The sequence below is a fragment of the Xylona heveae genome (assembly GCF_001619985.1).
Source record: "Xylona heveae TC161 unplaced genomic scaffold L228scaffold_9, whole genome shotgun sequence".
NCBI lineage: Eukaryota > Fungi > Ascomycota > Xylonomycetes > Xylonales > Xylonaceae > Xylona > Xylona heveae.
Window position 1 is genome coordinate 442,841 of NW_017264201.1, and position 13,309 is coordinate 456,149.

Here is a 13,309-nt window from a genome sequence, read left to right on the forward strand (position 1 = left end):
CAATGTAGAATAACAGAACTAAGTTAATGTATAAAGTATAATATAGGCTGATAGTAGTTGTACTTAATAGCTTATTAGATAGCTTATTAAATAGTTTACTAAGTAGTCCTTTAGCTGGTTTATTAGTTTGAAAAAAGTCAAGTAGGTAATTTGCATCTAGTATTAAATGAGGAACTTTAGCTATATTGTCTAGAAGATTAAAGAAATAATTATCTTCATTAAAATAATTATTAGCTAGAGTAGCTCTATTTCTAGTACTATTATTTAAATTATTACTTTTTATGTTACTTTCAATATCATTATTACTACTACTATCTCTATAAAAGATAGTTTCATTAACTACTATATCATGATAGCCAGGATAACTCTATGTAGTTAGTCTTTCTAGAGCTTGCTAGTTAGTCCCTATTATAACTTTAGTTATCTAGTAGATAATTCTTGATTTATCAAAGCTATATAGGCCTATCTTTCTAGGATATTAATAGAGTAAAATTAAAAAAATAGATGTAGAAAAATTAAAAAATGGAAATAAAGACCAAGAAATAAAACAAAAAAAATAGTATAAAAAAATCTAGGTATAAAAATATTATATAATACTAAGATTACACTAAATTTATAAATAAACAAGAATTTCTACAATTTAATTTAGTTTATTTTTATTAGGTTTTTTAAGTTAAAATAAAAACTACAAATGCTCTACTATATTAACTTTAAATTTTAACTAAATAATAATAAGATGCCTAAATGCAAATTCTTCTACCATGCAAGTATTTCCTCTACCAAACTCCTACTACTATACAAGTATTTCTCCATCAAACTTCTACTACTATACAAGTATTTTTCTATCAAACTCTTGCTACTATATAAGTATTTCTCTACCAAACTCCTACTACCATGTAAGTATTTCTTTACTAAACTTCTACTACTATACAAGTATTTCTCTACTAAACTCTCTAATACAGATTGTTTATAATACTAAATTCTCTCAAACTAATTAACTTACTTTCTCTAGAACTTAGTAAGGATTACTGGAACTAGTCTATCTAGGCTTAAAATCTACAAGTTTAGTACTTTAAGTAATTAGAAATCATTTGCTATAATAAACTCCCTCTGGTACTCTACATAATACTTTATTTTAATCTACTAAAACATCTTTATCAAATTAACTTTTATATTTAGTCTTAGCAAAAACTAGATATCTACATCTCTATCTTTATTAAAGTTAGAGTCTAAAGAAAAAAACTCCTCTTCATCCCTCTCTTTATCCTTCTTAGCTAATGCCTTAATCAATGCCTTGGCCATTGCCTCCTTTTGAGTAGACTTGGCTTTTTTAATAAACTTGGTCAAGTTAAGCTTCTATTTTTTAATTTTTTTAGAGTAGGAGTTCTCTGCAGTCTCTATGTCATCCTTTGTAATACTAAATACATCTTTATTAAGTAAAGTAAGAATGCTAGGTATAGCCTTGTTTAGATTATTAAGTACTTGATGATCATTGAAGGTATTTTAAACAAAAAATTTATAGACCTCTATAACATTTGACTAGCCAATCTGATGGCATTACCTAACTGCCTGCATCTCTATTAACTAGCTTGTTAGAAGATTAAAGAAATAGACATTGTAGCATAGTTTATGTATGTTAACTCTATATGAAGAGATGTTATAGATGGTAATTAAAATTTTTGTAGATTTTTACTTTGTATTAAACTCTTACATAAGCCTATCCCTTTCAAGTATAGAAAGCTTTACTCTATATATCTATATATTAATATTTAGGGCCTAGAAGATTTTTAACAAAAAGATCTACTTAGCAGGAAACATATAGAAAATAACTACCTTATTATTGTTCTAAAGAACCTATTCTATAATAATCTTGAGGAGTACTCTAACCTTGGGAAAATGATGGCAAATCTCCAAGACAAGAAAAACTAGATTATTACTTAGTATAAGATAGTAGGTATTAGGTACTTTAGCATTATACTTCTATAATTATTTGTACAATGTATCATTGTATAGTGTTTAATTTAGAATCTTTTTAGATTTTATATTGTTTAAGATATATTTAAATTCAAGCCAAGTAGCCATTAGTACAAACTAGTAAATAAGCTTAATATTCTACATAAAATGACTATTTAGTAGCTTGAAGATCATCTTCTTTGATAGTAGACTAACAAGTTTTGTATAGTTTCTCTTATCCTTAAAATTAAATTTTAGGTTAAAGTAGTAGTAAACAACTATTAACATCTCTTGTCTAATAAAGTACCTACTTTTAAAGAAAATTTTTAATATATATGTTTGATAAAAGAGATACTACTACTAAATTTTAACCACCTAGGTACCTTTTAGAACTGGTGCTATAGTATTATTTAAAATAAAATGACTAAATATTATACAAGTCAACTATAGCTTTTGTACTAGATTGCTACTAGTTACAAGATAGAAGTTAATATAAACCTTGATACCAAGCTCTATAAGTTTATTCTTTATCTATATATTTTTAAATTTGATAAACTACATAAAGCTTTTGAAATCAGTAATAGAGTTGAAAAGGAGAGTAGCACTTAGCATAATGTAGAAGGGACTATCAAGCCATAGGACTATAATAGCTAACTATATCTCTTTATACTTGATTTGATAGGTTTTATTCATTATAACCCTACTAAATCTTTCAGCTAGATTAAACTCCTAGTCTTGATCAAGAATATCCTGTACTTGATTTACCTCTTGTTTAGTAAAATTCTTATGTTTTATCTAAAAGTATTTGAGCCTTGTAGGTCTATAGTACTAAGTTAATATTTAGTAACTTGTAACTATAATACATTGCTCATGGCCCTTTTTTCTATCAAATAGCTTAAAATTCTAAGTAAGTTTTTTAGTAATTACTATAATATCAATACTATACCTGTATAACTTGTAAATATCATTGTAATAAATATAAATTTAAATTTTTAAAGTGATTTTTTTAATCTCTTCTGTCTACAAAGTAATGAAATTCAGTAGTAGAATTAGTAGTATAAGCTTGTATAAATGCTTTAATAGTTTGTTTACTTTATTAAAGGTTAATGAGATACTTTGTAGAAGGCTATTCTAGAGGTCTCTAGACATGCTAGCTAAAAGATAGACTACTACAATCCATGTTTTGCTAAGACTAATATTGTCTACAATGATACAACTATATAGTCTAGATTGCTTGAAATCAAAAATTGCCTTGACTACTACTAGTTACCAAAATTACATAATGTATTTGATGTACATGCTTTTAATATATAAGTATTTAGGATTTTTAATTCTAAGCAGCTTACAGGCAGCATCATGATCTTCTTGCTAATAGGTTGTATTATTTAGTCAACTTTTTATTTAATTAAACTTGTCAATCATTTCTTTAGAAGAAACTTTAAAACAAATCATAGGCTGTTCTAGATTAATATTTCTTAATTCCTGATCTCAAGAGATAGTAGCAATAGTATTTATGCTATTATACTAGTAGCTTCTGCTTAGAACCTAATTTTTACTAATGTTTTTACCTACAATATAGTAAATTACCTTCTACTGCTAGTATGTGTCTTTTAAATTAAATGTATTACTTAATCAAGACAGTTCTAGTACCTTGAATAGATTAAAAGATCTAATATAGTCCTCTTTAAACATTTTTACTACAGGCTCTTGCTCTAGCTTAGTAGCTTTATCTCTATACTTTTGCTTAAGATCAAAATAATACTTAGCAATAGTAACATTTGAGAAGATAGTAGTGCTTGACAAGGTCTTGGCAATGCTAGAAACCAGGTTGTTAACTTGGGATTTAAGTACTATATTAATGCTACTAGGCTTAGCAAAGGTAGTAGAGGTAGTAATAGCAGTATTAATGGTGTTGATAAAGTTAATTATGCTATTTAACTGTAAATTACTTAGAAACAAATCCAAGTCTTCAAGAATGAGATTATAATTTACCTCTTGATCTACTTTTATTGTATTCATAGGTACTTGCTAACAAGTATCTCCTAATAACTCCTTGTTAATTGTAGCAAATTGAAAAATATTATACAAGTTAAATGGATTAGATATAGGTATATCTTATACAAACTTGAGTATGTTAAGCAATTTAAATTTAGTATTAGTTGTTTTTAAAGTAGTTTTATCAATCTTAAACCTTTTGGTCTTTGAGGTATTCTTTTTGACATGGCTTAAAGCAAACTTAAATGCTTGCTTAGATAGTATATACTAAATAGTAATATCTTTGTCATTGTTACTTATGTCCTTGTTATAGAATAGTCCTTGAAGATTTTTAGTATTGTTAATCCTAATATAGATTAAAAACTAAATATAGTAATTAATAGTAGTTCAATTTATTTTGTTAGCTTACTTTCTACTAAATATATGCTTGCTAGTCTTTTCTCTACCAATAATTCTAGTTTGTATAATGCTTAAGTCTAGTCCATAACTACAAAGTTTACTAGAAGTAGTTACTTTTTTCTGTGCAGGTATAATGCAGGATTTATACAGCTTGTTTTAATATAGTTTTAAAACATTAGAATTAAGCTACTACTTTACTTTTACAATATCTAAAAGCTCAAGAAACTTAGTAATCTATTTCTAGCTCTTTAAAATGCTAGCCATTTTAATAAAAATGCAGATAGATAAGGAGGGTAGAGTATCTTGTAGAAGGCTACCTGTTAGTTATTCTATAAAATAGAGAGGAATAAACTTACCTAGAACAAGTAGAAATTGTAATAAATAATGCTTTGTAAAAGACTTCTTAACAACTATTTAATTGCTAAAAAAAAAGTAATGCTTTGTGAAAGGCTTTTTAATAGCTGTTTAATTACTAAGAGAAAAGTAATACTCTATAAAAAACTTTTTGACAGCCGTTTAATTACTGAAAGAAAAGTAATGCTCTGTAAAAGGCTTTCTAAATTGGTGTAAGAGTTACAAGGGACTTGCCTTGTAAAAGACTTCTTCTATAAGAGACTTTAAGCTAGTAGTCTAATTGATGATTTAAAATATATATAGTAAATATTTAGGCAGAAGGTAGAGAGTCTTGCAAGAGGCTTTAGATTAGCACTCTAGAAGATAAAAAAGTTAAAAGATTAAAGGTCTAAGTTCAACATATAGAAGCAAGTAAGATGTAGAAGAAAAGAAGAAGAAGAGGAAAAAAAGAGAAAAAGAAAGATATTTATATCTTTATTATTAAGCAAGAAAGAAAGCTATTTATAAGATAGTCTAGAGAATTAAAGATAAACTAAAGATAAACAAAATAGAAAAAATAGATAGAATAGACAAAATAAACAAAGTAAACAAGATAAACAAAATAAATAAAATAAATAGAATAAACAAAATAAATAGAATATTAAATAAAATAAATAAAATGAATAGAATAAACAGAATAAACAGAATTTGTGTTAGCTAAATAGAATGAACAAAATTTGTATTAGCTAAACAAAAACATATTATAAACTAGATTGAAGACAACCATTATAGAGTATTATAATATCTTTAAGAAGTATTAGTAAATAAAATATTAATATTATAAGTTAGGTGCTTTAGACTATATTTTGAAGACAAACTATATTAGGACAATAAATAGCTTTAGACCTGTCCTAAACATCTAGGTATTTTTATTATATTACTTACAAGGTTAAAATCTATTTACAAACTATTTAGTTAGGTTTTTGTTTAACTCTTTATTTAACCTCTATTCTATAACTATTATAACTAGTCTCTATATAACCTTCTATACTATTTGATCAAAACTCTCTGGTAGAAAAAAACATTTTTTTTACTACTATTACTTTTAAATAGTTTGAACAATTTAGATAGTTTAAATAGTATAAACCTTTGTTGAAAAATGAATAAACAAATTCTACCTTAGTCAAAACAATCATAAAAGAAAAGTCAAAGCCAAAGTTAAAGACATGTAGTAATAACAGCAACAACAGTAGCAATAGTAGTAAATATACAAGGCAGTACAAAAAAGGACACTAGTCCCAGGTAAGATCTATCTCTAGATTTAATACTACTTCTAATCAATCCATAGATTTTGGACTTTGTTTTATCTTTAAATGGGATAGATATGTCCAGAGATCTACTTACTCTAAGTAAAAAGCATCTATGTATTTAGAAGAAAAGAAGATGGTAGAATGTTTTTGACAAAGATGAAGAGAATGTTGGAGCATATAAAAATACAAACTCCATTTATGTAAATACAAGTTTAGGGAAAGATAGTAGTAGCAATACACCATGAAAAATAGGTTGACCATGACTGTTAAGAATATATAAGATGTAAATTAAATTTAAATTAAGTTTACTTGTACTACTGTCCTGACTCTCAATGACAGAGAACATGAGTGCCCTAGTATATTCTATACTTAATAAGACAAAATTGCTTAATTACTACTACACAGGTACATTTCTAAGGTCACTCAAGACCAGCTATCTAACTATCAATCTAGAAAGGAATTGAATTTCAAACACATAACTTTTAGAAATACAGGTTAATTTTCTAGAATTACTACTAGACTTACAATCAAATTTCTTACTTTAAAAGATACTCTATGAAGATAGTTTGTTAAAAATAGATCTTAACTCTCAATTTTATAATAACAATGAATCTGGCCACTCACTGGCATGAGAAAATTCATGGTTGCTGTTATAAGCTTGGATTATGCTTATGATACATATTTATATAAATTGTTAATCTCAAAACTAGCAAGAAGTATAGGACTCTAAGCCTAGTTTATATAAACTAGGATAATATAAAGAGCTACATGCTAAAAAACATTGTTGTTATTGTTGTTTACTATTGTTATTACAGGAAGCACTAGAAAAAATTCTACAGAGAGCATTACAAACTATAGTAAGGGAGAAGCTAGAGAAAAATATATACAAAGATTTTAATTATGTTTTTGACAGTATTTCCTCTAGCAGCTGTCATGCAAGATTGTAGATAACCCTGTTTAATTTACTCTCTCTAGTGTCAAGAGATTTGAGGCTGTATACAATATCACTACCTAACAAGTATAATAAAACTTCTAGAATTAAAAATTTATAACACTTGACAAAATTGAAAAATAGAGTACTAAATTTGTTTATGTTTGTAGTAATAATAATATTACTATAACCAAAAGCTTTCAAGAACTAAAGCTATATATCAATGCTAAATTTTAGTAAAAGTAAGTTAAAGAAGTATTTTACTTTACTAATGAAGCTATTGATTTTAAAAGCATTTAAGGATTAGTACAAGCTTTTCTTCACTATAAAAAATCTACCTAACAACTTGAGGTCCTGAGAAGTTTAAGCTAATTAATTAATTAATCAATCAAGACTCATTTGTAATATTAGTTGTTTATGCATACTTAACCTATCTACATGAGTAGACTACTAGCAATCCAGCCCTTGCATTGTACAATCAAGCTCATTTGTGCAACATGTTTAATGTCCTCCATGAATAGCAGGAATTTTTCAAAAAGGTTTAGCTAATAGATTTTTCATTCTTGAATAGCTTGTTTAAAAAGTACAACAGCCATGGCCCCAGGATCAATATCAATAATGATCTAGACACTAAGCTCAATAACTCTTACTTTCAAGTAAGTAAAGATGAAAACAAAGACTACCAAAAAGATAATGAGTAAGATACAAATAGCTCTATAATTAAATACAACATTAGTAGTGTACAAAGGAGAGAGTAAACATTATCTGGCTTGCTATATAAGGTAGTTTTTTATATATTACTTTATACTTTGTAATTCATTACAAGTTACTATTGAGATAGAAGCAGACTTACAATAGGCAAAAGTCTTGTTGCTTGACTCCAAGTACATGTACTTTGAAATCATATACACTATCTAATTAAAGGCAGGACTTGTGCTCTATACCTAGCTTTTTATTTATATAACTATCTAACTATACTATTAATATTTATTATTTAACTATACTACTTACTCTGTATCTAGCTTTTCTTCTTATGTTATTGTTTAACTATACTATTAATATTTACTATTCAATTGAAGGCAGGACTTGCATTCTGCACCCAGCTTTCCTTTTTATATTATCATTTAACTATACTATTAATATTTACTATTTAACTATACTACTTGCTCTGTATCTAGCTTCCTATCCATGTAACTGTCTAACTATACTATTAATATTTATTATTTAACTACACTACTTGCTTTATGCCTAGCTTTCTATCTACATAACTGTTTAACTATACTATTAATATTTATTATTTAACTGTACTACTTGTTCTGTACCTAGCTTTCTATCTATATGACTGTCTAACTATACTGTTAAAATACACTATTTAACTACAAATAGAATCTATACTTTGTACCAGACTTTCTATCTATATTTTATATAAAATTAATAGCTAAATTTTATTTTATTATTAAATTTAATCATAATTTTGATAATTAATTTAAAATTGATTTTTAGCCTTTATAAACATAAAATTTCAATTTTAGATTGAATTATATTTTAGTATTAAATTATAATAGATTTAAAAAATACTTTTAAATATCTATATAATTTTAAAATATTTTAAAAGTATTTTACATTATTTAATATAATTTAATATTATTACTAAGTTATTAAAAATTTAAATTAAATATAATTAGTTTAATTAAAATAAATAAATATAATACTATAAATAAAAATTATATTTAATTATTATCAATATATTTAAAATAACTATTAGATTGATATAAATTAATTTTAATATATAAATATTTTAAATAATTTTATTTTAATTTTAATATATAAATATATTTTATATAATTATAAAATATACTTGAAAAATTTTAAAATAATTAAAGTATTAATTTTTAAATATTTATATTTAAGTTAAATAATTATGTATATATATATATATATAAAATAAATATATATTATCTTTATTTATTAATAATAAATCTATATAATTTTTAATATTTTTAAATAATTTAAAAATTTATACTAGCTGCATGTAAGTAGTATTCAAGATAGTACTTATTGGCTTTCAAAATTACTCTTATGTCTACCAAGATAATTATGGCTTTATTAAAGTATTAAAGATACTTCTTAAATATATTACTAAATACTATGATATTATCTACATAGTAAGCAACATATTTTTAATTTAAATCTTTAAATTTCTTGTTCATGAAACATTACTAGTAAGTAATAGAAACCTTGTTTTTTATAACTATGACCTTAAATTCCTCCTAACTTCTATAAATAATTACTATAGTTTTGTATTAATCTATGAAATAGATTATTTTTTGATAGTATGTAGATGTTATATTAAATGTACTTATAAATAATTTGTTATATAAAGTATTAAGGATATATTTTTGGTATAGTATAAAATATCTATCAAGTGTTTGTATTTTATTAATAATGTATATATTTAACACTAGTCTAGACTTTAGTCCATTAATAACAAATACCTGCATAGTATAGAGAGATAAATTAAATATTTATAATCTACTACTTATAATCAATAGGTTAAAAATTGCATTAATGACTTTCTGGACTAAAATACTAACATTGAAAGGAGCTCTTGGTTTAAGCACTACCTTTAATTTTAGGTCTACTTTTATGTATATTTAATCTTCCTCAGGTTCTTGAACTATTCCAAAGTTATCATTGAATAAAATTTTAAATCTTGTACAAAGACTTTAGAAAAGTTTCTGCTATTACTCTAGAAAATTAGAATTAATATCTATAAATTAATATGTAGAGATGTTAACTATTAGTATGGAAATTTTATCTAGAATAGGATAGATATAATTTAGGGCATACTCTTGAGAAATCTAGGAAAATGTAATATTGTACTAGTTATACTTGTTGCAGGCTATAGGATTATAGTAACTTTCTCTAGTTATTGTAATATAATATTCAAGCATATTATTTAACTTTTTATAATAATCAGGTAATAAATCCTGGGCCAATAAATCTCTATCAATTTATATAATGTTTGGTAGCAAACTAGAAGCAAGGCTTGAGGGATATTCTTGAGCACTACTCCTCCTAATTACTACTATAGTATTAAATCCTACTGTAGCTACAGTTGTAAAGTCATTATCTAGCTCAAGAGCTTTATCTAGTATAGAAAAACTAAAATTTTTTATATAATTTAACTTGGACAAGTGTTGGTTTAACTTGAGGTACTGAATAATATTGAATAAATTAAATATAATACTCAAGGTTAGAGTTTATAATGTTATAGTTAGGGTATTATATTTAACAGTTATTATATTATTGGCAATCAATATATTGATTCCTAGCTTTAGCATTATATAAAAAGAATATATAATTTCTGTAAGTGTTTTTTAATCCTTAGATCTAATATAAAACTTGATAAGAGCTTGCTAGATAACTTTAGTAAGTTCTGTACTAATACTTTAAATAAACTAGATAAATAGTAAAAATTAAATGTATATATTTAACTTAGAAATATAAGACAAGAACTCTGTGTTAATACTAAAATTACTATAATCTATGTCTACTACTATATTGTAAGGTATTGAAAAATTGTCATTGAATATAACTTGAATTTCTATAAATATATACTTAATAAGATTATAACCTAGTTTTTGCTTTACTATAAGTATAGAAAACTTAATAACTTTTATATTTAGCTAGGGTTTATTATTAAAATGCTTTATATTATCTAGGTATTGAAACAATTCATTGTATGTACTAAAAACCTTCTTGCATCTTTGATAATAGTAGAAATTATCTAGAGAGCTAGCAAAGCATATATGTTACTTCTTGAGAATCTTGGAATCATTACTAGATTTTTTTGGTTTAGCAAGAGTTTGAAAACTATCTAACTCTAAATCATATATTAATTTATTGTTCAAATCTATTATGTCTCTTGTAAATCTTTAATGACCTTTAATCTTGATATATAATTTATAGTTCTTGTCCTAGTACTTACTCTTGCATTTCTTGCCATTAATAAAAATTTTACAAGATTTAACAAATATACTAGCTTTGTATACCTTCTTTCAAGACAAACCTGCTTTTATAATATTATAATAAGACTAATACTATTAGCCTAAGAGTTTTTTAAATTGAGGTACTCTAGCTTTATTAGTCTTTTTCTTGACTAGTACTTCTATATAGTAGTTTTTTTTCTACTAGGGCCATAATGTTATAGCATTTCTTGACTCTTTGTAATAAAAAGAACAATTAACTATTAAGTCATCTTAGATATTATATAGACATGCTTAGTACTCTTTCAAAGTATTATCTTTATGATGTACTACTATTAACATTATAAGTTTAATGGCTAGTTTTTTACAAAATCATCATGTGCCAAGTTTATTATCTCATTCTTGTTAGTATAATTAGCAATTCTAAGTATATATAATTTGTATATAATATAGTTTATTAGGCTCTGTCTTGACAATCATAAGAAATGTTTTTAGTTAACATATTTCCCAAGCAAGTCAGCCACCCAAGCGAGTCGGCCAGGTGGAATCTCCATACAAAACTGTGATTTAATAAGACTTTATATTTCAACAACAATTAAAGTTTTTGAATAGATATTTCTATCATGGGGTCTAGAAGGCTATACTAGCTGACTCTCTTGTTTATAGAAAGTTCACTCAATTGTTCCTGTCAGAAAAAAAATTATATACTATTTTTAGTATAAAATATATATACTCTGAGAAATAAAATGCAAAAACACTTAAAAATATCTGAAATAGTTTTTATGTATAGATCTACCTTAAGAGAATCAAGACTCTCAATTTCAACTCAAAATAGCACATTAATGTTGAGATATAAATGTTGTAAAATTACATTTTTTGTATAGAATATCTGCCTGGCTGACTTGCTTGGGTGGCCGACTTGCTTGGGAAATACATTAGCTTTAATTTTTACTATTTTCTTGACTAGTATAAATTTAAAATGCAACTATTGATACCAAGCATGTATAGATTTGTTCATGAGTTTTTTATTGTCTTTTAGTAACCTATAAAACTAGTTTTGAGTATAATTACTTGTGATACATCTCTAAACTGTTTTCAAGACACAGTCTTCTCTAAAGTTTGTAACTATATCTTTTAGATTATTAATGAATACTTGTATAGTTCAAGCATTGAGAAAAGTACTTGGTTTAAACTTGTTAATGCTTTTAACTTTAAGCTCTTGTATATCTACCCTTAGAATATTCTTGCTCAATGTCCTTTAATTTATAATATTATTATAACACTACATTTCTTCAAGTTGTAATCTCATTAACTTGTTTACTTCCTACTATTGTTAGATTTGAGTCTGGTAATGCTATTGTTATAATAACATCATAGCCATTATTTAATTAAAATCAAGAATTAGCAGGTTAGGAAGGTCTAGTAATAATACACTACTAGGCAGATCTAGATACCAGGGATGGTCTACTATATTGTTAATTTCCTAGCTGCTATTACAAGTCTAGTTTCTAACTTGTATTTTAATACTTGTAGTTATAAAATATTACTCTATGCTTTTAATATTTGTACTAATTTTTTTAAGCAATAAAACTTACTTAGAAACTCAATAACTATCAAGGCCTTGCCTTCTTAAATTTATAATACTTGAATTGACTTAGCTCTTTTTTGATATTATTTTTTATAACAATAAGATAGAGCTCAGGTTTAAAAAAATTAGCTCCTTGTAAACAAGTATAGAGAGGGATATATAGTATCAAAGATTAAGTATCTATAGAATATTTTTTAACTTGTGCCTAAGTATAGCTTTTAGTAAACAGTTAAAACAACTCAATGTTATTTCTCTCTACTCTAATAGAATCATAGGCAGGGCTGTCCATTGAATTAACAAGCTATAAATTTTACTTGAATAAAAAGAAACATTTTACAAACTAGATCTCACCCAGCCAGAGCAAGATAGTTACTAGAATATTATAGCTTGTTATAATTCAAAATGCTATTTAACAAACACCAGGAATTAGTAGACTTACTCTCTTGAGTTTATTAATTGAATAGATATATATATTACTTAAGACTTGTAAGCTCTAGCTCTACAGTCATGAGCCTAAATAATTAAATTTTTTTAATAGCTACTATACAATACTACTTGGATAAAGTAATGGTACATAGCTAACAAAGTTATAACATTTTACAACACTATACAATATAGATTTTAAGCAAGGGTAATAGAAACTTAGCTTGTTAAAAAGCCTCAGCTCTTAATGCTTTGTTACTACTTAAAGTACTGACTAGAGTCAAGCTAGTAACTCTAGTTTTAATGTTTCTATTAAATTCTGCAGCCAAGATACTATAGAGAAATAGTGAAAAACAAAAGGAAAACAAGAAAAAATAATAAGAAACAA

At 25.2% G+C, this 13,309-nt stretch overlaps 1 protein-coding gene across 1 annotated transcript; it reads right to left on the reverse strand.

Annotated features, from left to right (window-relative positions):
• Nucleotides 1-7,355: 7,355 nt before the first annotated feature.
• Nucleotides 7,356-9,097, reverse strand: L228DRAFT_240434 (hypothetical protein; the record flags this gene model as incomplete). The annotated part of the gene is made up of 10 exons (XM_018331241.1): nucleotides 7,356-7,466; nucleotides 7,572-7,635; nucleotides 7,775-7,835; nucleotides 7,933-7,939; nucleotides 8,085-8,123; nucleotides 8,159-8,181; nucleotides 8,244-8,255; nucleotides 8,317-8,335; nucleotides 8,500-8,509; nucleotides 9,084-9,097. 10 exons carry the CDS (start codon nucleotides 9,095-9,097, stop codon nucleotides 7,356-7,358), a joined length of 360 nt encoding a protein of 119 aa, XP_018186218.1.
• Nucleotides 9,098-13,309: the final 4,212 nt, after the last annotated feature.